The sequence below is a fragment of the Panthera onca genome, chromosome X (genome assembly GCF_046562875.1).
Source record: "Panthera onca isolate mPanOnc1 chromosome X, mPanOnc1 haplotype 2, whole genome shotgun sequence".
NCBI classification, from domain to species: Eukaryota; Metazoa; Chordata; class Mammalia; order Carnivora; family Felidae; genus Panthera; species Panthera onca.
The window spans coordinates 18,004,304-18,030,412 of NC_138357.1; the positions used below are offsets into that span (position 1 = coordinate 18,004,304).

General features: G+C 38.9%; 1 protein-coding gene and 1 non-coding gene across 11 annotated transcripts in view; both read right to left on the reverse strand.

The window, feature by feature from the left end:
- LOC145714515 (P2R1A-PPP2R2A-interacting phosphatase regulator 1-like) overlaps positions 1-26,109 on the reverse strand; it is a 110,968-nt gene that overhangs the window by 61,444 nt on the left and 23,415 nt on the right. For 7 of the 10 annotated variants that reach the window (XR_014136871.1, XM_081794052.1, XM_081794053.1 and 4 more), the window contains exons 5-11: positions 22,529-22,597; positions 12,878-12,921; positions 12,720-12,774; positions 11,151-11,240; positions 10,664-10,752; positions 9,998-10,062; positions 6,138-6,234 (exon numbers count right to left, since the gene is read on the reverse strand). Coding sequence is in view for 9 of the 10 variants with exons in the window: in XM_081794052.1 (XP_081650178.1) it covers positions 6,138-6,234; positions 9,998-10,062; positions 10,664-10,752; positions 11,151-11,240; positions 12,720-12,774; positions 12,878-12,921; positions 22,529-22,597 (509 nt within the window). In the remaining variant the exon portion in view is untranslated. Of the gene's footprint in view, positions 1-969; positions 1,365-6,137; positions 6,235-9,997; positions 10,063-10,663; positions 10,753-11,150; positions 11,241-12,719; positions 12,775-12,877; positions 12,922-22,528; positions 22,598-26,109 lie in introns of those variants that run through there. The other 3 variants (XM_081794050.1, XM_081794054.1, XM_081794055.1) reach the window with 3 other exon arrangements.
- On the reverse strand, positions 7,814-7,920 carry LOC145714824 (U6 spliceosomal RNA). Its single transcript, XR_014137015.1, has one exon. It is a non-coding gene; the product is annotated as a U6 spliceosomal RNA (small nuclear RNA).

Consider the following 26,109-nt stretch of genomic DNA (forward strand, 5'->3'; position numbering starts at 1 on the left):
ATTAATGCAGAATTAGAATCTTAACTCATCTGCTTTTAATAGCACATTTGATTTGTCTCTGTTCTAAAGAGCCAATGAAACAGGCCACCTAGATACAAATTCTAACCCCATCCCCCCTTTTTTAACATAAGAGCTTTCTGATAGTGAGAGTTGTCCAACAGCAGAATGAACTGTTGTGTGAAAGTCAGTTGATTACTATAAGATTTCAAGCTAAGGCTAAAAGATCATTCGAGTGGAATTCTTAAAAGGATTTCTGCATTGAGAGGTACATTAAAAGGCTTCTAAAATCCTATCATTCCAATATTGTGTTTCTCTCCTACTTTTATAGTTCAGACATCCTTTCATACGTGTATCTGTAGTCATCTTAGATTGCCTTGTCTTGTATCATTATTATTTTTGTACTTATTCTGCTTGAAGGTAGGGATGGCATTTCACTCATCTTCATATATCTTACAATTTTAAATAGAGTTTCCTGATACTTAATTCAATATACTTGAAATTATAAGCTTGACTGGTCGATTTAGTCATAAATCTTAAGAACTGTAGTTTTTACCCTGACCTGAGAATCTGACTTATTACCAGTGAGTCCTCATGTCAGGATGAATCCGGAGTGCTGCTCTTTTATAACGTTATAAGTAAAGTAGGAATATTTGATCAAACATGAATATATATTTAAGGCATAAAAATGATACTCTGAAAATATTTTAAAAACAGGGGCATCTGGGTGGCTCAGTTGGTTAAGCATCCAACTCTTGGTTTTGGCTCAGGTCACAATCTCAAGGTTTGTGAGATCAAACTCCACATGGGGCTCTGCCCTGAGCACGGAGCCTGCTTGGGATTCTCTCTCTCCTCCCCTCCTCCCTCTGCCCCTCCCCCATTCATATTCTCTCTCTCTCTCTCTCTCTCTCTCTCAAAATAAATAAACTTAAAAAAATATTTTAGAAACATACTTCTACTTTCATTTATCCTTTTATTGACAATGTGAAAACTGGTGTATATGTACATAAACATACATATATATTTATAAACAAGCATATATTTATAATATATAAGAACAAGACAGGAGCGCCTGGATGGCTCAGTCGGTTGAGCATCCGACTCTTGATTTTGGATGTGAAAACTAATGTATATGTACATAAACATACATCTATATTTATAAACAAGCATAAATTTAAAATATATAAGAACAAGACAGGAGCGCCTGGATGGCTCAGTCGGTTGAGCATTCAACTCTTGATTTCGGCTCAGGTCATGATCCCAGGGTCATGGGATTGAGCCCCGCATCGGGCTCTGGGCTGAGCGTGGAGCCTGCTTAAGAGTCTCTCTCTTTCTCCCTCTGCCCCTCTCCCCTGTTCACGTGTGCACTAAAATAAAATAAAAAAAAAAAGAAGACATACCAATGCTATGTTCAATACGGTCACCTCTTATTCTGCTATTTTTTAAAATGGGTTATAAGATAGATGATTTAAAAAACTAACAAGAAAAATAAGTCAAAATTCTAAAAGTATCCTGCTGCGGGTTAAATTGTGTGCACAAAAAGATAATGTTAAAGTCCTAACCCCCAGTATCTGTGAATGTGACCTTATATGGACAGAGGGTCTTTGTCGATGTAATCAAGCTACAATGACGTCATAATGGATTAGCTTGGACCCTAAATCCAATGACTGGTGTCTTTATAAGAACCACATGAAAACACAGGGACACAGGGAGAAGCCCATATGATGACAGAGACAGAGACTGGAGTGATATGTCTGTAAGGCAAGGATTTTTGGCAACTGCCAGGAGAGAAATATTAACAAATTTTCCCTCAGAGCCCCCAGAAGGAAGATCTCTGTTGACACCTTGACCTTGGACCTTCAGCCTCCAGAACTATGAGATAATCTATTTTGACGGTTGAGGCTACTCAGTTTGTGGTACTTTGTTACGGCAGCCCTAGAAAACAAATACGTGCCTTTTACTATGAAAACTGACATTATAATCCTTTGGCATGTTTAGGATGACCAAATAATAGTCTTACAATAATTTTAAAAAATCAACCAGTCTGACAGGTATGAGGTGGTATCTCACTGTTGTTTTGATTTGTATCTCCCTGCCCAGCAATTGCACTACTAGGTGTTTACCCAAAGGACACACAAATACTGATTTGAAGAGACACATGTACCCCGATGTTTATAGCATAGCAGCACTATCAACAATAAGCAAATTATGCGAAGAGCTAAAATGTCCATCAAGTGATGAACGGATAAAGAAGATGTGGTGTGTGTGTGTGTATAAAATGAAATATTACTCAGCCATAATAAGAATGAAATCTTGCCATTTGCAATGAACTAGATGGAGCCAGAATGTATTCTGCTAAGTGAAATAAGTCAATCAGAAAAAGGACAAATACCATATGATTTCACTCATATGTCGAATTTAAGAAACAAAACAGATGGACATAAGGGAAAAAAAGAGCGAGAGAGGGAGAGAGGGAGAGAGGGAGAGAGGGAGAGAGGGAGAGACGGGGGCGGGGGGGGCGGGCAAACCATAAGAGATGCTTAACTATAGAGAACAAACTCAGGGTTGATGGAGGGGGGTGGGTGGGGTGATGGGCATTAAGGAGGGCACTGGTAATGAGCACCGGGTGTCATATGTAACTGATGAATCACTAAATTCTACTCCTGAAACGAATATTGCACTCTGTTAGCTAACTAGAATTGAAATAAAAACTTGAAACCAACAAAATAAATAAATAAAAATCAACCACAAAATCTCATCATGTGAAAGTCAGAACTACTTTGGTCTCAAAATCATTTAAGAAATGAAAAATCATTGGGGCACCTCGGTGGCTCAGTCGGTTACACGTCTGACTCTTTGTCTCAACTCAAGTCATGATCTCAGGGTTCATGGGATTGAGCCTCATGTCAGGCTCTGTGCTGACAGTGTGGAGTCTGCTTGGGATTCCCTCTCTCCCTCTGTCCCTTCCCTGCTCTCTTTCTCTCTCAGAATAAATAAATAAACATTTAAAAAAATAAATGAAAATCATTTAAACAGATCCTCCTAATACCAAACCTTAAAAGGCAACAGATGGGAAAATCGACTACAAAGTCCTTGATTCTGAGCATATTATAGTAAGTGTGGCACCCTGGAGTACAACTAAATAAAAACTAACTGGACAGAGTTTAAAGGAATTGTCTGAGTTGAAAGAAGTGTATTGAGAATGTCCAGATTACCAAGATTTAATGATCAAAAGCTCCTTATACAACTGAGTAGTAGTCCCGCCCCCATTGTTCACTTTCTCCATCCTTGGTTTTTGTACTCCAAAGGTTTTGTATTTTGAAAGACTTTTTTTTTTTTGGCTAAAGTGTCAACCATACAGGAGGACACTATTGTCTGTCAATGATCTACAAATTCAGCAAGGAACATCACTGCCATCACACCTCATCTCATGAGGGCCCCTGTATCTGTTCACAATTGGTCCACCAAGGGTCAGGTAAGTATAGAAGCTGAGTAACGAGGGCGATATTGATAGTTCACTTGTCCTTGGCCAATTTGTAGAATCGTGTCTCAGTTTCCAGAGACCATCATGACCTCAGTCATCTCATAAGTATTCATTTACTCATAGGTTGACAGAATCTTCCCCCACATATGTAACCATTAATTCCACTGGGGCCACTGTCAAACAATTCTTGGTGGAACAGTCTTTTTCCTATGTGGGGCATACCTACATCAGATTTTCATCATTCTGATGACTTCTAATGACAAGGAAAAACTTTTTATAAATATTTTAGATAACCATTCCTATTTTGTTAGCTGAGGAAATTTAAACTAATTCTCAACTTCATTTCATGAGGATACATTTCTATTTTTCAAAATGCTAGTGCTACCCTTAATTACTTAAAGCACTTACTTTAGATTTTATATTTTTAACACATACTTTTTCTTATTCAGAAAACCCTTAAGACTTTTAAATACAAAATTGGGGTTTAAACAAACATTTATAGCCCTTAGGGAACAACTGGAGGCATATGATTCTTGCAGAAAAACCCTAACACATTAAGCCTTATTTAATCAAATGCATAATCATGATCATGAATAAAAAGTAATTCATAGAAATGTAAAAGACCACCATTTATCAACATTGTCTTTTTTCCACACTTAATTAGAATACAAAATTGATCAGGGATAATCAGGTTAAGTACAAATTGAGTGAAGTCCCAATTACATATTATTTTCTTGCTATTCAATTAAATTTTTTTCATCTTGTTTCCCCTACCTATTCCTTCCAAACAAATTAAACATCCAAGGATTCATGTGCAAAATAGGCAATCCTTGCATCAGCATGTATAACTAGCTTAGTTTTAAAAATAAGGTTTTTTGGGGGGCACCCGGGTGGCTCAGTCGGTTGAGCGTCCGACTTTGGCTCAGGACACGATCTCGCGGTCTGTGAGTTTGAGCCCCGTGTCAGTCTCTGTGCTGACAGCTCAGAGCCTGGAGCCTGCTGTGGATTCTGTGTCTCCCTCTGTCTCTGCCCCTCCCCCGCTCATGCTCTGTCTCTCTCTCTCTCTCTGTCAAAAATAAATAAACATTTAAAAAAAATTAAAAATAAGCTTTTTAGGGGTGCCTGGATGGCTCAGTCGGTTAAGCATCTGACTCGATTTCAGCTCAGGTCATGATCATGACCCGCATGGAGCCCCAAATAGTGTTACATGCTGGCCCTCCCCAACACGTGTGTGCTCTCTCTAAATAAATAAACATTTTTTAAAAAGTTAAAAACTGCTTTAAGACAGGTGATTTTTCTAATTATTGAAAATATCATTAAGAACTAGCACAGGCATTCAGTACAGAATTTAAAAAATTATTTTACTTGTTGATTAACGGAACAATTCTATTTCATCAGAACTTAAAATTTTATTTATTCAGATAAATAAATAGAGTTCTGAATTATGTTTTTAAAAACTCAAGGTGCAGCATGTTTCTACACATTAGCAGCTTGAAAATGTATGATTGTATCTTCAATATAGTTCTTATTTGGAAAACATCTTTGAAAATATCACTACATTGCTTTTAAGGGCAAACACAGGAATTAGACATGCAAGTTCTGTAGATAAAGAGAATTTTAGGAAATTGAGAAAATAAGGTAATAGGAAATAGCCTAAATTATATCTTGCAATTATTTTTTTAAGTTTATTTATTTATTTTGAGAGAGAAAGAGTGAGCACACGAGCAGGGGAGGGGCAGAGAGAGAGGAAGAGACACAGAATCCCAAGCAGGCTCTGCACTGCCAGCACAGAGCCCAATGCGGGGCTTGAACTCACAAAATATGAGATCACTACCCGAGCCAAAGACAGACGCTTAACCGACTGAGCCACCCAGGCACTCCTAAAACACACAATTCTGTTATTGCTCTAACGTGTGTGTGTGTGTGTGTGTGTGTGTGTGTGTGTGTGTGTGAGAGAGAGAGAGAGAGAGAGAGAGAGAGAGAGAGAGAGAGAGAAGCAAATGTGTGTTTCTCCATTGGTGAGAAAGTCTTGGGATGGGTGAATCACTTAGCGGAAAGTTCGTCTACTACAATAAATGGAGAACGAGAATCAGAAGACGACACGGGAGTTTGTGACGGTGCTGATGCTAACTGGTGAGTTATAAGAAGATCCTGCGCTGCTACTGCTTCCACCAAGAGTATCTGAAGATAGACCAGGGGAAGAAAATACCTTTCACTGACAACAGAATTCAAAAGATCTCTGTGTACTCCGCTTTGTCTACAAACAAATACAAAATATGTGAAGCAAAGAATTGGCCCTAGTTACAAGAGTGATTTCATACGTTCAGCCTAACAAAGCACACAAAAATCCAAGGTAGAAAAGATGGGCAGAAGATAACTTTTTTCCAAGCTTGCATTTTTATGTATTTCTCTGATACCTCTTAATCAAATGCCAAAACCCCACTTCTAAAAATGTATCCAGCATATATTAGTGTCACACATAAACGTTAGGGAGAAGAACTAAGGGTAATAGCATCCATTTGGGATATTAGTTGGATGACTTCTAAAAATATTTAATAATAGACCAGACTTCTGAATATATACAATAGTAAAAACAGACTTAAAAACCAAGTGAAAAATGGCCAACGAATGTTTAAAAATTCATGTTAATACTCACCAAACATTCACATCAGACTGTTGGGTAGTATCGGGAGAAAGCATGTTGGTCGTGCCTTCGAAAAATCTCTTAGGCGGATCTTTAGCTATCATTTCACCTATGACGAGAAAAGCAGACCAAGGCAGAATATGTTTTATCTAGCATGCTTTTTGCTTTTAGTTGCAAACAATTATTATAAAATACATAAAAACACAAAGAAAAAACTTTTACTGCCCCATTACCCAGAGATAACCACTTTCCAGTAATTCCTAAATATGTGTGTATACACATGATTGTTTTTAAACAAAATTGGATTTGTGTTGAATATAATACTGATACATCGTCTACTTTTTGTTTTTAATGAGTATAATTTTCTCATATTATTTACTAAATTCTACAACGTCATTTTATAGAGCTATGTACTAAGGCTGTATCATAATTTAATCTCATTCCTTATTTTAAATGTTTAGGTTATTGCTGTCTGTATTTTGCTAAAAATATACAATGAACTAAATAGACCAATTCTTTTATAGTATGCAATGAACAAAATAAATATATTTTTAAAGAATAAGGAGAAGCACCTAATGTCAAAAAACTATACTGCTGTAATCTTAAATCAAAGTAAATGGTAAAATCTGCACAGTGTTACATAATCGTGTGATAACCATGTCTGGATGAGAGAAAACTAATGTTCAAGCCCATAACTCGTAGAGTGAAATATATATGAATGATGAAACACTAAGGCCACCTACTCATTAAAAAATATCTCTAGGAATAGGAGTGCCTGGCTGGCTCAGTCAGTAGAGCGTGCAACTCTTGGTTGTGAGTTCAAACTCCACGTTGGACACAAAGTTTACTTAAAAATAAAATTAAATTAAAATTTAAAAATATACCCCTAGGAATAGAAATTCCACAGACCTTCCTTACGAGTATAATCATGGCTCATAAAACTCAAAAGAGGTCTGGGTATCCTGTTCCATGCCAGATTACAACTATACCATTATGAAGAAATTACTCACCTCTCCTTTGGAGTTTAAATTAAAAGCAAGACAAATCAAAACAAATTCATCATAGAAGAAAATGGAAATTTTCTTTGCTGAAACCATTATTACTTGTAAAATTCTCTTTAAAGATGTCTAATTTCTGCAGATTTCTCAGGATTCCCACTTGAAGCCTTATTTGCTCTTGCTTATTCCCAATGGAAGTAACTGCCTTCATATGCTTCGAGATTCTAACAGTGATCTCATACTCTCTTCCATTTTTTAGAGTTCTCATTGTTTTTCCTCCCTCACCCAGGACCTCTTTGGATTTTTTATACCCTTTTCCCCCATATTTCATTAATAGGCTCCAAAGAGGACATCACTTATTGTTTCCCAAATGGATATTCATATTCTAAAATAGATAAATAAAATTAAATTTCCGTTTAATCTGTTACTATCTCTAAAATGCCAGATGAATTTTGACCAAACTTGTATAGGCTACCTTCAGACTATGGTCTGACTTAAAATATAGACCACGTAGTACATATAGAATTTGCTTTGGAGTTCTTACGGACACTTCAAAGAAGTGAGTGAGGCAGTCATCCTCCAGAGCAACTGCCAGGTACAAGAGGCTTGTGTGAAACATGACACATCCACCAAGACACTGGACAGAAACCAAGTCTATTATGTCAAAATTGTATTATAAAAATAATTTTTTTTAAATATGGAAGCTTCACGAATTTGTGTGTCATCCTTGTGCAGGGGCCGTGCTAATCTTCTCTGTATCGTTCCAATTTTAGTATATGTGCTACCAAAGCAAGCACTAAAAATAACTTTTTAAGTCAAATTCTGGGGCACCTGGGTGGCTCAGTTGGTTAAGTGTCTGGCTCTTGATTTCAGCTCAGGTCACGATCTCACGGTTCAAGAGATCAAGCTCCGCGTCGGGCTCTGTGCTGACAGCGTGGAGCCTGCTTGGGATTCTCTCTCTCTCTCCCTCTCTCTCTACCCCTCCCCCACTTGTGCGTGCATGTGCACTCTCTCAAAATAAATAAATAAACCTAAAAATAAATAAATAAATAAATAAATCACAACTTCTAAGAAAATTCCAGGAATTTTCAATGTCATAAAAACATTTTATGCATAAGTGTCTTAAAAGGAGAATTATTTTAATTTAGTAAAACACTGTCTTTAAGTGTATTTTATTTATTTATTTACTTACTTATTTATTTTAAAGATTTTATTTTTAAGTAATCTCTACACTCAATGTTGGGCTCGAACTCACAACCCTAAGATCAAAAGTCACACACTCCACTGACTGAGCCAGCCAGGTGCCCCTAAGCATATTTTATCTGAAATACTGAAATGACCCCAACTTCCTAACAACTCCTAAACTATTAATATATTTAAACGCTTTCTCAACACTAGCCCCCAACTTCACAGCACAGACAAAATACTCCAAAGCTAGGTCATTGATCCATCATCATAAAACGATGTGCTTAGTTTGAAAGAGTGTTTTCCAGAACTGATCTTGTCTTAGTCCTAGGATACAGGAAGTACATACTTAGTTAGATGTGTTGTTAGGGCAACTGCCATTAATTTATCCAAAAATACATGGAAGACTGAAGTACATTTCAATTTCTTTCCCTATAGTTTGCTCTCCTTTCCCTTCCCCTTCTCCTTCTTTTCTTCCCCCCTCCCTCCTCTTTTTCTTCTTTTCCTTCTTCTTTCCTATCTTCTTTTTAAAGCTACTTTTTTAAAGTTTATTTTACTTATTTTGAGAGAGAGAGAGAGAGAGAGAGAGCAAGCACAGGAGGGGCAGAGAGAGAGAGGGAGAGGGAGAGAGAGAGAATCCCAAGCGGGTTCCGTGCTGCCAATGCAGAGCCCCAATACAGGACTCAAACTCACGAACCGTGAGATCATGACCTGAGTGTAAATCAAGAGTCGGAAACTTAATCTACTGAGCCACCCAGGCGCCCCTCTTCTTTCCTATCTTAATGGAATTTTCACGAATACACATTTTAAACTTTTAACCTTCTTTCCTATTTATCCATTTTCCCTCCTTATTATGGTTAAACTTTGTATTAACTTTAAAACTCAGTAGTGGTATTAACGAAAAAGGAAGAATAACCTAGCTTAGTGAGGCAGGATTGAGAAATGGGATCCAGGGCTGTGGGAGTTAAAAAAAAAAAAACAACACTACTGTTTTTTCCACTGTCCTTTTATTACTGAGTAGGTGGGTATTTTTCATTAATTTCATTAATTTCCAAAATTAATCCCCATAAAGAAGTGAACCATCAAAGAACACACACCTTAGCATATATTTTAAGTGTAGAAAGTGGGTCTGATTTGTGTCAACTTACTCATACGATGTCAACAAGTAGGTGTGGCGGCAGGCGGGGCGGCAGGGCAGGGGTCGAGATTTAGCAGAATACTAGATGACTGATTCATTCTATCTGTTCATTCACTCATTCCCCACTTTGTTTTCACAAGTAGTTAAGGCAGCTAGCCTGGTGAATTATACTTATATAATGAAAATCCTAAGAGTTAACTAAGCTGGAATTAAATTTCTCAATTCACATTTATATGGCAGTTTATGGCTTAAAAAAAAAATTTTTAAAGATTTTATTTTTGAGTAATCTCTACACCCAGTGTGGGGCCTGTATTCACAACCCTGAGATCTAGTCGCATTCTCCACCGACTGAGCCAGCCGGGCACCCCAGCACCTTATAGCTTTTAAAATTGTCTTTACGTAGTTTGAGTAAAATGAAAGGCCTCTAGTAACTTCTCAAATATATTTTAAATAAATCCTTTAAAATGAAATTTTTATAGCACTTGATTTTATATAATACTTTATAAAAATAATTCAAAGTTATATTTATTTTTGCTAGTAGATAAAAGTACCTTTTCTTTTTAATGATCCAAAGATACTTGGTCTAATAGTGTTGGTGGGGCTTTGATTTCTTCTTCTAAAATAAAATTATCACAATCATTACCAGAAAAAAATTTGAACAAAATCAGCTATGACTATTTCATTAGAATAGATCTAAGGACATACACTAAAAAAGGACTATGTAGTATCACATCATTTTATTGCTTTTCTCTAAATCTGGGTTAAAAACAGGAATGCCTCAGGATAGCAAACTGTCTTACGGTTTAGAAGGATTCAGGATTTTTTGAAATTATGGGGGGAAAAAGCTAGAAAGACCTACTGTTCTGGTTGTGACTTGCCTTGAATCAAGGTGAGAATCATCGGTAAATGAGCAGGTGCAGCTGTTTACACCTCAAGAATTAGCTTTGATCCTTATCAACAAGCTTGGAGAGGAAGACTATGTTCACACAGGGTTAATGAATTACTGATTCTTCATACATTCACGTGTCCTCGCATGTCCTTAACTCACTTGATTCTTTTCAATATACAAAATGGTAAACCAAAACAATGACATCTTAATTTAGCAAAAAACACATTACTTCTGTGGTTGTCATAGAACCTGGAGCTATAATTTCTTGTAAGTTTCTAAAATTCTTATTTTATAAGCACTTTGGTATTTTCATACAACATGAACTTACATTGGAAATTGTTGCGTAGGACTGGGACTAGGACTTGGAGACAAAGCGGTGTAACTCACATAAGTTTGTAACGATGGAGAAAAATATTGCTAAAACCAAATTAGAACAGAGGGTTTAAAACCACCACTCTTCTCAGAAAGCAGATCAGTGGTTTCCTAGTGGGGGCAGGGGGTGGGGGAGAGAAGGCAATGGACTACAAAAGATCACGAGGACATTGTCTAGAGCGTGGGAACGGTTCTACATCCGGGTTATGGTTACGGCTACAGGATTATACACAAGTACCAAAGTTAATGAAGTCACATACTTCAAAGCTGGCGACTTTTGTTATATGTTAATAATAGTTCAAGAAATGAAAAGGAAGGGAAAACTGTCGTTTAGGATCAGATGTGCTATAGCAAAATATATCCCCCCCAAAGTTTGGGTGGTGAAACGTTAATATCTCATAGGTATTTCAAGGGACACAGATTCTTAGGCTCTCCTTTCTTACCTTCCCAATCCCCCTGGTGGGAGAAGGTGCTGGGGGTACTGGAATTAAACCAATGCACTTTGAAGATGGTTTCTCTAAATCACTGGCACTCTGTGTAGGCAGAAAGCAGTGTACAATTGGAGCACCAATTGCGTCCCTATCAAACACTTAAGGAGATAGCTGCTGCATGGGGAAGGGAACCCTTACTGAATCAGTGAGCGCACCACAGTGAGGAGCTCACATCATCCTAAAACAAGCAGGGAACCCACGATTCACCTCAATAAGCCAAGGCACCCTTTCCCCTTTTAGAAAAAAAGAGTCACATGGCAAGTCGAGGGACTTCCCTAGTGTCCCCAAAGATGTAGAACGTGAATACGTGATATTGAGCAATACTTACTAGTATATACACAAATCCTAAATTAAAAATTTTCTCTTCCGGTTTGACCTGTACCTTGTTTTTGAAGACTACAATACCATTTCCAGGAAACAATCAAAAAGGATTTGGTTAGAACTAAGATACAAATGAGGCAGCAACGATAACTACAGCTATAAAAAATGTTGATAGATTTTATATAGACAGAATCAGTATTGCATAATTCGGGGCCTTGAAATGTGCTCTTTTCTTTTCTGAGACGCAGGTAAAGTTACGCTACGTGTTCCCTTACACATCCTAACACATTCACAGATTCACTCCCTCGTGCCAACACCTGAAGTAATTAGAAGTGGGTCAGTTAAGGGAATGCAGCAGCATCCATAAATTGTGTTGGCCCCAAATATAAAAAGGGGCAGACTCCACAGGCTATCTACTCATTCTTTAGGACCCACTCCCAAACCAGGGATAGATGCCCATCTAAGGCACTCAGGGCTCAAAGGAACATAAGATGCCACTGTTTCTGCTGATGACCCATTTCCTAATCTAATCATTCCCAAATCTGGCAACAGCCATCTAACCAGAATCTCTCCTACTCAAATTTCAGCTTAATTCCTGTTCTATCATTATCTGAGATGTCCATGGAAAAGAAGCCGAAACATCACTCAACTTCTACAACTAAGTAAGACCATAATGTGTACAGAGACATGGAAAAATGTTACCAGGGGATGTAATGAAATTCCAAATATGTTCAAATTAAAGGTTGCATGTTAAAATGTTAGTGTGAGTATATACGTTACAGGAATAAAAATGCAGTATTTATCCAAGAAACCCACTGTCTGTGGTTTAAGACTCTAATATGTAGTTAATCAATTACGTAGAAAGGAGTGAAATCATTTATTGTTTTGTCATGTGAGCAATTTGACCAGCAGAACTGAACTCTTCTTAGACTTACTAGGACAGAGAGGAAGCTGGTCCAAAACAACGATGGTTTTGTATCAGACAACTATTTACTGTGAACCCCACTTTCAAATGATGTCAGTTATTTTTACGAGTAAGTGATAAACTGTTTCTTAAGAGCGATCAAAAATGATTTATGCAGCATATAAATTTCAGTTTCAAACGAGAGCTTGGATTTCTAGAAATTACAGCAGAAGTAGGTATTGCCAACACCGAAAATCAGTAAAACTTTCAATAAAAGTGTAATGTTAATACCATACCAGTTTCAAACTTTCTTCCCAAGACTGACTTATCTGTTTTGCAGTTTGTACCTCCCTACAAAAGAAGAGATATCAGTACTGCAGTTTGCCTAACCAAAAGAAAAGACATAACTGAATAGAGAAATGATCAGAACAGTAATTCAAAGTACACGACTCACCATTCATGCATTGCTTCTCTATTTACTAAATCCATGCCTTCTTCCTGAAAGGCAGAACATGAGAATAAATGAATACCTGTTCCTATGGTTTTACAAAATTGTTTCATTTGGTTGTACCTTTATCATTATTCACTGGGCTCTAGAAGAGCCAGAGTGTAAACAAATCTCTAAACACGTGTCTAGTTCTCTACTTTTCATTATTGAACCTACTACATCAAAGATCTATTACTAATGCATTGCAGCACATCAGATATGCAGAAACTTCTTAGATGAAACACTTTGTACCTTTCCTCATGCAAAAGAGAAAATGTCAAACATTTATTATTATACTATTTTTCCTACGATTCATACTATGATACTCACAAATATTACTCATAGTCCAAAGCAAACTAAATGTCTATCAGTATGGGTTTGTTTAAGTAAATGATGGTGCAAACATGGATTTAGATCTAGTCGTTGACATTGAGAAACACGTATTACATATCAAGTAGGAAAAATCCTCACATGCTATTTATGTAAAATTATAAACAAGAGGTGTTCAGAAGGATATTCACCAAAAAGTTCACAGTACTTATCAATGAGTAGTGCGGTTTAGGGTAATTTGTTCTTTCTTTCTTTGTACTTTACCATAGTGTTTGACCTTTTTTATAAATGCAAGTATAATTTCTCACATAGTTATTTTTATTTTTTTAAATTTGTTTTAATGTTTTATTTATTTTTGAAACACAGAGAGACAGAGCATGAGCGGGGGAGGGGCAGAGAGAGAGAGAGGGAGAGGGAGACACAGAATCCGAAGCAGGCTCCAGGCTCTGAGCTGTCAGCACAGAACCTGACGTGGGGCTCAAACTCACAAACTGTGAGATCACGACCTGAGCTGAAGCTGGACGCTTAACCGACCGAGGCACCCAGGTGCCCTCACATAAATATTTTTAAAAATAACCCACATATGGAAAGATATTCTGTGTTCATGAGTTAGAAAACTTAATATTGTTAAGATGGCAATACTATCCAAAGTGATCTACAGATGCAATGCAACCCCTGTCAAAATCCCAGTGGCATTTTTTTGTTTTGCAGAAATACAAACACCCAACCTAAAATTCACATGGAATCTCAAGAGGCTCTGAATCACCAGAACAATCTTGAAAAAGAAGACTAAACGTGGAGGATTCACATTTCCTAATTTCAAAACTTACTACAAAGCTATAGTAATCAGAACAGTGTGGTACTAGCATAAGGGCATATAGACCAAAGGAACAGAATAGAGAGCTCAGAAATGAACACTCAGATACATGTTGATTTTTGACAAGGGCGCCAAACCATTCAATGGGGAAAGGACAGTCTTTTCAACAAATGGTGCTGAGAAAACTGAACACCCACATGCAAAAGAATGAAGTTGAAACCTTTCCTTATACCATATATAAAAATTAACTTGAAATGGATGAAACACCTAAACATAAGACCTAAAACTATAAAACTCTTACATGAAAACATAGGGCAAAAGCCTTATGAATTGGATTTGATAATGATTTCACAGATATAACACCAAAAGCACAGGTAACAAAAGAAAAAAACAGACTTCATAAAAATTTAAAACTTCTGTGCAACAAAAGACACGATCAAGAGAGTGAAAAGAATCACAGAATTGGAAGAGATATTTGCAAATCTTACATTTGATAAGGGATTAATATCCAGAATATATAAAGAACATTCACAACTCAACAACAACAACAACAAAACAAACAACAAATTAAAATATGGGCAAAGGACTTGAACAGGTATTTTTTCAAAGATATACAAATGGTCAATAAGCGGGGCGCCTGAGTGGCTCAGTTGGTTGAGCCTCTGACTTTGGCTCAGGTCATGATCTCAAGCTTATTGAGTTTGAGCCTCACATCAGGCTCCGTGCTGATGGCTAGGAGCCTGGAGCCCGCTTCCGATTCTGTGTCTCCCTCTCTCTCTGCCCTGCCCCCACTCTCTCTCTCTCTCTCTCTCTCTCTCTTTCTCTCTCTCTCAAAAATAAATAAACATTACAAAATTAAAACAAATGATCAATAAGCATGTGAAAAATGTTCAACATTTGTCATTAGGGAAATGCAATTCAAAACTGCAAAGAAGCTAGCACTTCACACTCATTAGGATAGTATTTGTTTGTTTATTTGAGAGTGAGAGAACATGAGGGGGGGGAGGGACAGAGGGAAGGAAGGGGAGAGAGGGAGAGAGAGAGAGAGAGAGAGAGAGAGAGAGAGAGTAAGAGAGAGAATCTTAAGCAGGCTCCATGCCTAGTATGGAGCCCAATGTGGGGCTTGATCCCACAATCTTGGGATCATGACCTGAGCTGAAATTAAGAGGTGGATGCTCAACCAACTGAGCCACCCAGGTGCCCCAGAATAGCTGTTATTTAAAAATGTGGAAAATAACAAGTGTTGGTAAAAATGTGGAGAAATTAGAGCTTTTAGACATTGCTGGTGGGAATGTAAAATGGTGCAGACTCTGTAGGAGACAATTTGACAGTTTCTCAAAAAGTTAAACATTGACTTACCATATTATCCAACAATCCCGCTCCTATGTATATACGCAAAAGTATTGAAAACAGGAACTCAAACAGAGACTTGTACACCAAAGTTCATAGCAGCACTATTTATAATAACCAAAAGTTGGAAACAACCCAGTGTCCACCACCAGATGAATGGATTAAAAAATGTGATATAAACACAATTCCATACAAAGGAATGAAGTTCTGACACATGCTACATATAACATGGTTGAATACTGCAAACATTATGTTAAGTGATATAAACACAAAAGAACGAATATTTTGTGGTTCCACTTATATGTGGTACCTAGAATAGTCAAGTCTTCATAGAAATAGAAAGTAGAATAGAGGTTACAGGAGAAGGAGGTTAAGTAGGAAGTTACTGCTGAACGGGCATGGAGTTTCTGTCTGGCAGGATGAAAAATTCTGGAAATGAAAAGTGATGATGATTGCCCGACACTGTGAAAGTACTTAATGCCACTGAATTGTACTCTTAAAAATGGTTAAAATGGCTTTTAAAAAAATCCTACAGTCCAAATTCACCCTGGTCTTCTTAAAAACATATTTTACACATAATAAAGTACCTAGGACACAGTTGGGCAAATATGGTGCTAAATATGATGGGGAACATGAAATAAGCAGATGAGCTTTCCCGAAAATGACCTAGAATCATATTTGAGAGACAAGTTTTATATATATCAGGTTGGTGCTCTCCAAAGTAAGCATGATCATAGCCCAGGAAGTATACATGGTGATTCACAGAGAAGCAAAAAAAAAAAAAAAAAAAAAAAAAAAAAAAAAAAAAAAAAAAAATTCAATTTACACATTTTAAATCTAAGATAGTAAGAAATGAAGGTTTACTAATATTAGATATACAGACTGACACAGGTGCTCTCACTCAGCCCATAGAGACCAAAGATCTTGCAAAAGAACAGCATTTAGGGGGAGGCTAGTTGTAATGAGTTGCAAGTTAGGTGGCCATATGGATATATTATCTAGTTTTAATTAAACCGAGTTCCACAAAATAGACAAGTATCTTAACAAGATTACTATAAAGAAATGTCGGACAGAAGATTCATAATACAAGTCTAAGCAAGTGACAGGGAGGTGACAAAGGTGGCGTTTGTGCTACTCCTAGCCCAGCACATCACCTTCCACCTTCTTTTGAAAACACAATGCTGAACTAGTCTCTGTCAAGGAGCTGGCTAAAATAATTTGAGGTCATGAACACTACTAGAAATATGGACCCATATTCCCTCTCAATAATGACTCATAATTAATAAAATACATTTTAAAATGTCCTAAAAACATCATTTCGTCTTTATCTCATCCTTTCTGTATTTGGGTTGCTCATATATTCTATGACTCACGTTACATACCAGCTTGGAAGTACATACCCATAATGTAAATACAGTTTACATGTACTGGAAGGATGTGCTAAAACATTTTGCACTGATGCAGTGTATGATCAAAAGAGCTTAAATATTACCGTCTATATAAACAATACACGTTATGGGTAGTCTGGAATAGAAGAGTGGCGTGAGTTGTGTGAATGAAAATTTGACCTAGGCCCTGAAAGTGGTTTAAAATCTGGACAAGCAGAGGGTGGAGGGGAAGGCATTCCAAGCAGAAGGAAGCATGTGAACAAAAGCTTAGAGGAGGGAACGAACATGGCAGGTCTGAGGGGAGTGAAACAGTTTGACTGAAACAGTTTGTACTGAGAAGCGATGAGAGCTAAAACTGGAGAGGTAAAATAGGGCCAGATTTCTAGGATTGTAAATAATTGAAGGGTTGGGACTTAAAGAGTTTGCGCAGAACACCATAGTTGTTAGGACCACAGGCTTTGGAGCCAAATAGAACTGGGTCGAATCTGGGCTCTGTAACTTTTTAACTGTCAATCCTAGGCAAGTGAATTAACCTTAGCCTCAGTCTCTTCATTCATATGAAGATGATAATACAAACTGAGGCTAACGAAGTGGTTGTACAGTTGTTATCACAGCGCCTGGCAACCTATGTGAGTAAGTGCTCGCTACAACCTAGCTATACTTAGTCTTACTCTTATTCAGTAGGTAATGGGAAGCCACTATAACTTTCTGCACAGGGGAGAAAAAGGTGAAAATGATGTCTCAGAGAAGTGATCTTGCTGTTGGTTGTGGAAGTCGGATTAAACTGACAGAGATAGGAAATCTCTTAGAATATTTCTACAGTAATCTGGATGGACCCAAGGGACAGAAGGAAGTGGGAACAGAGAGGATGTGTCAAGGAAGAATTAATAGGATTAGATGCCTAATTAGATACAGTAGAAAAATCAGGAAGAACTGAAGGTGAACCTAGAGCTTTGAGTTCTTTTGATGTCATTATGGAAAGTGAGGGAAATTGGGAAAGGAAGTTTAAGAAGTTAGTCTTTAAAAACAATGGAGTAACAGTAAACCTTTTCAACAAAATGTAAAGTTAGTATAGTCCTTCCACCTAATACTGATGTAGACGTTTTCCTGTAGTGAGAAGCTCAAAGTACTTTGTAATTTACTCAACGACCAAGAGCAATTTTTCCCAAAGTAGGACAGGATTTTGCTCACTGTTCCGTTGGAAGTTGGAGCATTACCCAACATCAGCTATTTTGAAGGTTGTTAGTAAAAGCAGGTTGACTCTTTTATCATTTATATCTTGCCTGTTTCCAAAATGGATATGAGGTGCTTATAATGAAGTCTGATTGTTAAAATAAGGATAAAAAGTCAAGAGGGGTACCTGGGTGGCTCAGTTGGTTGAGCGTCCGACTTTGGTTCAGGTCATGATCTCACAGTTCGTGAGTTCGAGCCCCACATCGGGCTGGCTGCTGTCAGCCTGTCAGCGCAGAGCCCGCTTCAGATCCTCTGTCCCCTTCTCTCTGCCCCTCCCCTGCTTGCGCTCTCCCGAAAGTAAATAAATACTAAAAAAACAAATCAAGAGCCACATATCTCTGAGGGACAAAGAGTGCTGTCTGCTAGAAACCCAGGTTAAGGAGAGTTGTTGCACTTGAGCACTGAACTTAGCTTTCAGCTTTTTAGGATCCAAGGTAAAAATGGAAATGGTGAGCTACCCACTGTGCTCTCTGAAGGTGAGTATGCCTGAAAGATTTTGGTTGCCCGGTGTCGGCACAGGGCTTAACAAATGCTTGCTGAAAGAATGAACAATTTGTGAGTTAAGGTCAAATTAAATTTCCTTTAAAACAAGTTAGGCTATTCCCTTAAAGAACATCTCTTCATAAAAAAGACCAGGTACTTAGTAGGTTCCAAGGAAGACCGAAAAACACAGAACAGAAATCTAATGCCGTTGCTTTCCTAGACTAGAAGTGGTAGCAGAGTCCATAAGACAAAGTAACTGTGAAACTGTGATAACTGATATTGTCCTTGTTAAAATCATGCCCTCTACTCCAGCTGGCACGATGTTTTAAATGGCTGCATTTCATAAAGTTCCCTTACATTTGTGTCTAAACCCAGCTTAATTTATCCAAACCAGCTGAGATAAAACAAAGACTATAATACATGGTGCTAAAGTTTACATCTGTGAAGATATAAATAGGAGAGATGCTAGAAATGCAGAGGTAGTGTGCAAGTAGGGAATTAAACTGATGTTACTTAAGGTACTGCAGAAAAAGTCAAGTTCTTACTAGGTATCGATGATTTTATATCCTATTTGACAAGTCAGGAAATAAATGTAAAATTATAGAACCATATACCATGAACAAACTGTTATGGGTGGAATAGTGTCCCCCTAAAATCCATATGTCGAAGTCCTAACCCCCAGTGCCTCAGAATGTCACTTTATTTGGAGATAGAGCATTTGCAGAAGTAATCAAGTTAGGACCAGGTTACGAGGGTGGGCCGTAATCCAATATGTCCTTATAAAAAGGAGAAATTTGGAAACAGACAAATGTGTAGGGAAAACACCATGTGAACATGAAGATGGCTATTTATAGGTCAATGAGAGAGCTTGGAACAGATCCTTCTGTCACAGCCCTCAGAAGAAGCCAATCCTGCCAACACCTTGATCTCAGACTTGTAGCCTCCAGAGTGGTGAGAAAATACGCTTCTGTTTGGTGAGCCCCACTGTGTGTGGTACTTTGTTGTGGCAACCTTAGAAAACGAATACACAAACTATTTCAGCAGCGCGGTTACTTATGTTTAGGGCTTTGGTATAGGGAACTAAAAGCCGAGTGCTTCCAAACCTCTTGAAACATAAACTCAATTGGTATTAGGAAAGGAAAAGTTACATGAAAAGAATAGTTCCTAGGGGCGTCTGGGTGGCTCAGTCAGTTAACTGTCCAACTTTGGCTCAGGTCATGATCTCGCAGTCTGTGAATTTGAGCCCCGCGTCTGGCTCTGCGCTGACAGCTCGGAGCCTGGAGCCTCCTTTGGATTCTGTGTCTCCCTCTCTCTCTACCCTTCCCCTGCTCACACTGTGTGTGTGTGTGTGTGTGTGTGTGTGTTTCTCTCAAAAATAAAAATTAAAAAAAAATTTAAGAAAATTAACTTCCATGGTAATCATCTCACAATACATAAATCAAATCATTACTGTACATCTTATACTTATACTGTATACTTATACTGTACATCTTATACAACCTTATATGTAAATTACATCTCAATAAAACTGGGGGGTGGACAGAAAATTAACTTCCAGCTTCATTTTCTCAAGCTCTCTAATACCTAGAAAACAGCTAACAACCCCTGTAGAGAAAAAATTACCCATTAGCTGCCTACTAGGAAAGGGGCAACTTAAACCACACATCTACTTAAATGTTGACCCAGGACCTAATATTGACTTGGTATGTGTGCTTATTTTTTTTTTTAAACGTTTATTTATTTTTGAGACAGAGAGAGACAGAGCATGAACGGGGGAGGGTCAGAGAGAGGGAGACACAGAATCTGAAACAGGCTCCAGGCTCTGAGCTGTCAGCACAGAGCCCGACGCGGGGCTCGAACTCACAGACCGTGAGATCATGACCTGAGCCGAAGTCAGACGCTCAACCAATTGAGCCACCCAGGCGCCCCAAGTATGTGTGCTTATTTAAAAGTAAAAGAAAATTTATTCAAATCAGTTTATAGGAAATACAGGAAATAAAAGGACATATTAAACAACATCACACAGAAGCAGAATCAGAATGTAGGGTAGTCTACATGACAAATGGCCTGGTTTCTTCAAAAAATAAGTGGCATGAAATAAGAACAGGAGGAAAGGCTATTTTAAATAAAAGAGATCTGAGAGATCATAGTTGGAACATGTTTGAATCAGCAGAAAAGATACTTTTGGGAATAATGAAATTTCAACATAGACTGGTTATTAGATGACAATACAGAATAACTTAATTTTGCTAGATGTAATGATGGCATTGTGATTATGTAGGAAAAAAGTCCTTCTCAGAGATTCATACTGAGTGTTTATGGGTAAAAAGATATCAGGATTTACTTTCAAGCATCCTCCTTCCCAAAAGGTTAATAAGATCAATACTAAAAAGAAGCCATAGTTAAAGCATACACATAAAGAAATATGCAATTTAAGATATGTGTAAGGGGGTGGCTGGGTGGCTCAGTTGGTCGAGTGTCCGACTCTGGCCTTTGGCTCAGGTTATGATCTCACAGTGTGTGAGATTGAGACCCTCATCAGGCTTTGCACTGACAGTGTGGAGCCTGCTTGAGATTCTGTCTCTTCCTCTTCCTCTGCCTCTCCCTCGCTCATGTTCTCCCTCCCCACTCAAATATTTTTAAAAAATATTTTAAAAATTAAAAAAAAGATATCAGACCATTAAGTTGCTGAAAATAAGTCTTAATTTTCCATTCAATCAGTACCCAGATTGAAGTATTTCTGTTTTCCCATTTAATTCACTTTCTACTTGTGTTTCATTTTAAATGTTTATATAATGTATATTCTGTCACTATGGAAACAGAGTGCCTTATGATTTATATTACAAACCAATTAAATTAATCTTGATTTCAAGCTTCATAATCAAATAGCAACATGTAATCAATTTCTAAATATTGGTCTCATTTAGAGGAAGCAACAAAGCAAATTGCACAGATAAACCAGAGGTCATCTCACCTACTAGTTTTAGGCTCTTTTGAATTTCTAAAATAGCTCCATACTCACAAAGACAAAGAATGTTTTATCTACTAAAAAGTAAAAGAATCTTTTTACCATACTATTTTGCTACTGGATGATAAACTGGACCTTAGGGAAGTCATGGCGTGAGAGGGCGAGAGGGAAAGGAAGCAGAAGTTGGAATCCTAAACACCAGGCTCATGAGATATTTTGGCTTTTTTGCCACTGAAATAGGGAAAGGGTAGCTGGAAAGGAATCCAGTAATTTGGGGCTAAATCTGGCTCTGATAGTCACTAACCCTGGACATTGGGTAAATTACTAAATTTCTCCCATCGTTAGATTCTGATCTTATAAGGTTGTTGCGAGATAAAATGAGACCACACATGTGAAGTACCTGTTACAGCACTAAGTGAATAATAAGTGCTCCATAACAGTTAAGCCCCTCTTGAACAAAAGTCTGCTTGTAGCTGGGTCAGAAAAATCCCACCACCTGTGGAGGAGTGGGGATTTGATCTTTTGAGCTCTGTGGCTAATCTTTGGATAATTAAAAGGTTTAACTGTATTAGGCGTTTGCAATTAAACACACACATGCACACACACACACACCTGCACAAAACGTAAGCCAGTGAAGTACAATGTGTCCCTGAACTCAGATCACTAAGAAATGAACACAGAACGATAGCATAAAGGCTGTTCATCTGTCAAAAAATTTCATCTGGCGGTTTAAAAAACACCATGATAACTATGGTTATTATGAACCTAAAAAATTAATTTTTCTAGATAGCATTCCTTTTCTTTGAGAGCTCTGAAAGAAGCCAGATTCAAGGTAGAAGAATACACTGTCTTTCTGGAATCTATCAGTTTATAACCCGAAGAAATACAGGACTCCATAGTTGCTTTTGTTTTAGAGGAACCATTCCTGGAATTAAAAACAGAATCACATGTGACCTCACTTGGAATTACTGAACCCTAGGTATTTTTCTAAAGAAAAATAAAGTTTCCTTTTTTTACTGAACAGCTATGAGTTTCGAAAGTCTTCTTACCTGTTTGATTTGGTGAAGGCGACCAAAGGAAGCATGAATAGGAATGGGAACGGAAGAAGGTGGCAAAAACTGAAATTTAAAATATAAAAGTCAATACCCAAAACTAACATAACATTGTTAGTTACACTTCAATAAAAAATAAATAGTAGTCAAGCTGGCTTTAATGTTGCTGATTAATTATTTCTTTGAAAAAAAATGTTAAAGCTTATTTATTCTTGAAAGAGTGAGCGAGGGAGGGGCAGAGAGAGAGGGAGACACAGAATCCGAAGCAGGCTCCAGGCTCTGAGCTGTCAGCACAGAGCCCGACATGGGACTCAAACCCACGAACTGTGAGATCATGACACGAGCTGAAGTCGGATGCTTAGCCGACTGAGTCACCCAGGCGTCCCTTCTGATTATTTCTAAACATGAATGAAGTCAATGTTGAATTATCTAAAGTATCTGAGTGTCTAATCCATGCTAGCAACAGTATTCGTTAAGTTTAAAATTAAAGAAATAATAAAAAATCCCACTGACTCTTGACTGAAAATTATAGTAATCAAAAGTCTATATACATCAAAACAGAACAAAATAACTGTTAACATAAGAAATACAGAGCAGAACATCAATAGAACATTTTGCTTCTCTCTACCTTTGCTCTCCCAAGGCACTAGATCTTAAAATCACCTGATTTTTTCTTGCCAGTTTTGCCTTGCAAAAAACAAACAAAAGAACCCTATCCAGTATCTTGGAACCCAGCTGAGAAAAACATACTTTCATAATACGGAAGGACTTAAGGCAATCACTTCCAAGTAGCCCAGCACATTTTACTCTTGCTTGTTCAGATACGTGTTGTCTAGACTACTTTTTCCCTTTCTGCCTTATCTCAAAGCTTATGAGGACCCACACAAGAGAGGCATGAAAGAATGGAGGGATTTAAAGCTAACTGTGAAAAAGAGGCTTGCAAATTACCTTTAGAATTCATTTATCCATTCTCCCTGTATCCTGGTTAGTCCTTAAAATGCCGGATAATGAATCTACCATATCTTACTTCTACATTATATCTCAAGAGCACACTGAGCTGTGAATTTGGAAATACTTGATGAGGTAAAGCACTGTGCTAGGCCCTGAAGACTCAAAGGTAAATAAAACATTTTCCTATCCTTGAGAAATTCAAAGTGTAGGTAGGGAAAACTAGGCCAGTGCCAGAACGAGTTATGATAAGTGAGAAATCAAAGCACAGAGACTATATCTCTGCCTGGGGTCCTAGGGAAGGCTTCCCAGAGGAGGGCAGGGATTCAGTAGAGAAGAGGAAGCAGGGTATTTCAGGGAGTGGGAAGAGACGGGAAGAGATGCTTAGACAGAGGCATGTTTGGCGAACAGAGACATTCAGAGTGGCTGCAGTTTGGTACACGATAGAGCATGAAAGGAAGCAAATTTGGGGAACTTTGGCTGCAACCAGATGGTAGATTCTGGACTTTAGCCTTTGAGCCCAATAGGAAACCTAAAGCATAGGTCCTTCTGAGTTCTTCAAACCGAGAGGTATTTTAAATGTTTATTTATTTACTGAGAGAGAGTGTGCGCACACACGTGTGTGCCCGACGGTGGGGGAGGGGAAGAGAGAGAGGGAAAGAAAGAAAGAGAGAGAGACAGAGAGAGAGAGAATATCCCAAGCAGGCTCTATAATGTCAGTGCAGAGCCCGATGTGGGGTTTGATCTCATGAACCATGAGATCATGACTTGAGCTGAAATCAAGAGTTGGACACTTGACCGACTGAGCCACCCAGGTGCCCCTCAAAGGTATTTTAAACAAGATCATATCTGTTTTGGAAAGGCAACCCTAGCAGCATATACATAACAAACTGAGAGTGGAGGGACAAGGGAGCAGAAGCAGGATCAAAGACCAGGTAAAAGATGAGAGTCTGAATAAAAAAGGATGGGAGAAGAGGAGGCGGCAGACTGGGGAAACGATCAGAAAGTGAAGAGGGGCACCCGGCTGGCTCAGTCGGTGCAGCGTGCAACTCTTGATCTCGGGGTTGTTGAGTTCGAGCCCCATGTTGGGAATAGAGATTACTTAAAAATAAATTCTTTAAAAAAAAAGGAAAAAAGAGTGAAGAGCTGAAGACCAGCCCGAGGTTCCTAGCTGAGACCTATGGGTGGGGGGTAGCCAGGAAAGGGAGTAAGAAGAGTGAGTTGGTACATGGGGAGAAGGTGTGTGCTCAAAGAGAGTGTGTTGGACAAATGTTTTTATGAAGTAGTACCTGGTCTGAATTTTTATTCCATTTAAAAACGTATCATATGACTTTTTAAAGGAGGATATTACCTCACTAGTTAAATTTTGCTTAAGAAAATATTAAAACCAGAGATTGGAGGGAAGATGGCGGCGTAGGAGGACGCTGGGCTCACCGCGCGTCCTGCTGATCACTTAGATTCCACCTACACCTGCCTAAAGAACCCAGAAAACCGCCAGAGGATTAGCAGAACGGAGTCTCCGGAGCCAAGCGCAGACGAGAGGCCCACGGAAGAGGGGAGGAAGGGCGGCGAGGCGGTGCGCGCTCCACGGACTGGCGGGAGGGAGCCGGGGCGGAGGGGCGGCCCGCTGGCCAAGCGGAGCCCCCGAGTCTGGCTGGCAAGAGCGGAGGGGCCGGACGGACTGTGTTCCGACAGCAAGCGCGACTTAGCGTCTGGGAGGTCATAAGTTAACAGCTCTGCTCGGAAAGCGGGAAGGCTGGAGGACAAAGGGAGGGAGAGCTGCCGAGCCCCCGGACGGCAGAGCTCAGCTTGGCGGGGAACAAAGGCGCCAGCGCCATCTCCCCCGCCCATCCCCCAGCCAAAATCCCAAAGGGAACCGGTTCCTGCCAGGGAACTTGCTCGCTCCGCGCAAACACCCAACTCTGTGCTTCTGCGGAGCCAAACCTCCGGCAGCGGATCTGACTCCCTCCCGCTGCCACAGGGCTCCTCCTGAAGTGGATCACCTAAGGAGAAGCGAGCTAAGCCTGCCCCTCCAGCCCCCCGTGCACCTTGCCCACCCACCCCAGCCAATACGCCAGATCCCCAGCAACACAAGCCTGGCAGTGTGCAAGTAGCCCAGACGGGACACGCCACCCCACAGTGAATCCCGCCCCTAGGAGAGGGGAAGAGAAGGCACACACCAGTCTGACTGTGGCCCCAGCAGTGGGCTGGGGGCAGACATCGGGTCGGACTGCGGCCCCGCCCACTAACTCCAGTTATACACCACAGCACAGGGGAAGTGCCCTGCAGGTCCTCACCACGCCAGGGACTCTCCAAAATGACCAAACGGAAGAATTCCCCTCAGAAGAATCTCCAGGAAATAACAACAGCTAATGAACTGATCAAAAAGGATTTAAATAATATAACAGAAAGTGAATTTAGAATAATAGTCATAAAATTAATCGCTGGGCTTGAAAACAGTATACAGGACAGCAGAGAATCTCTTGCCACAGAGATCAAGGGACTAAGGAACAGTCACGAGGAGCTGAAAAGCGCTTTAAACGAAATGCAAAACAAAATGGAAATGACGACGGCTCGGATTGAAGAGGCAGAGGAGAGAATAGGTGAACTAGAAGATAAAGTTATGGAAA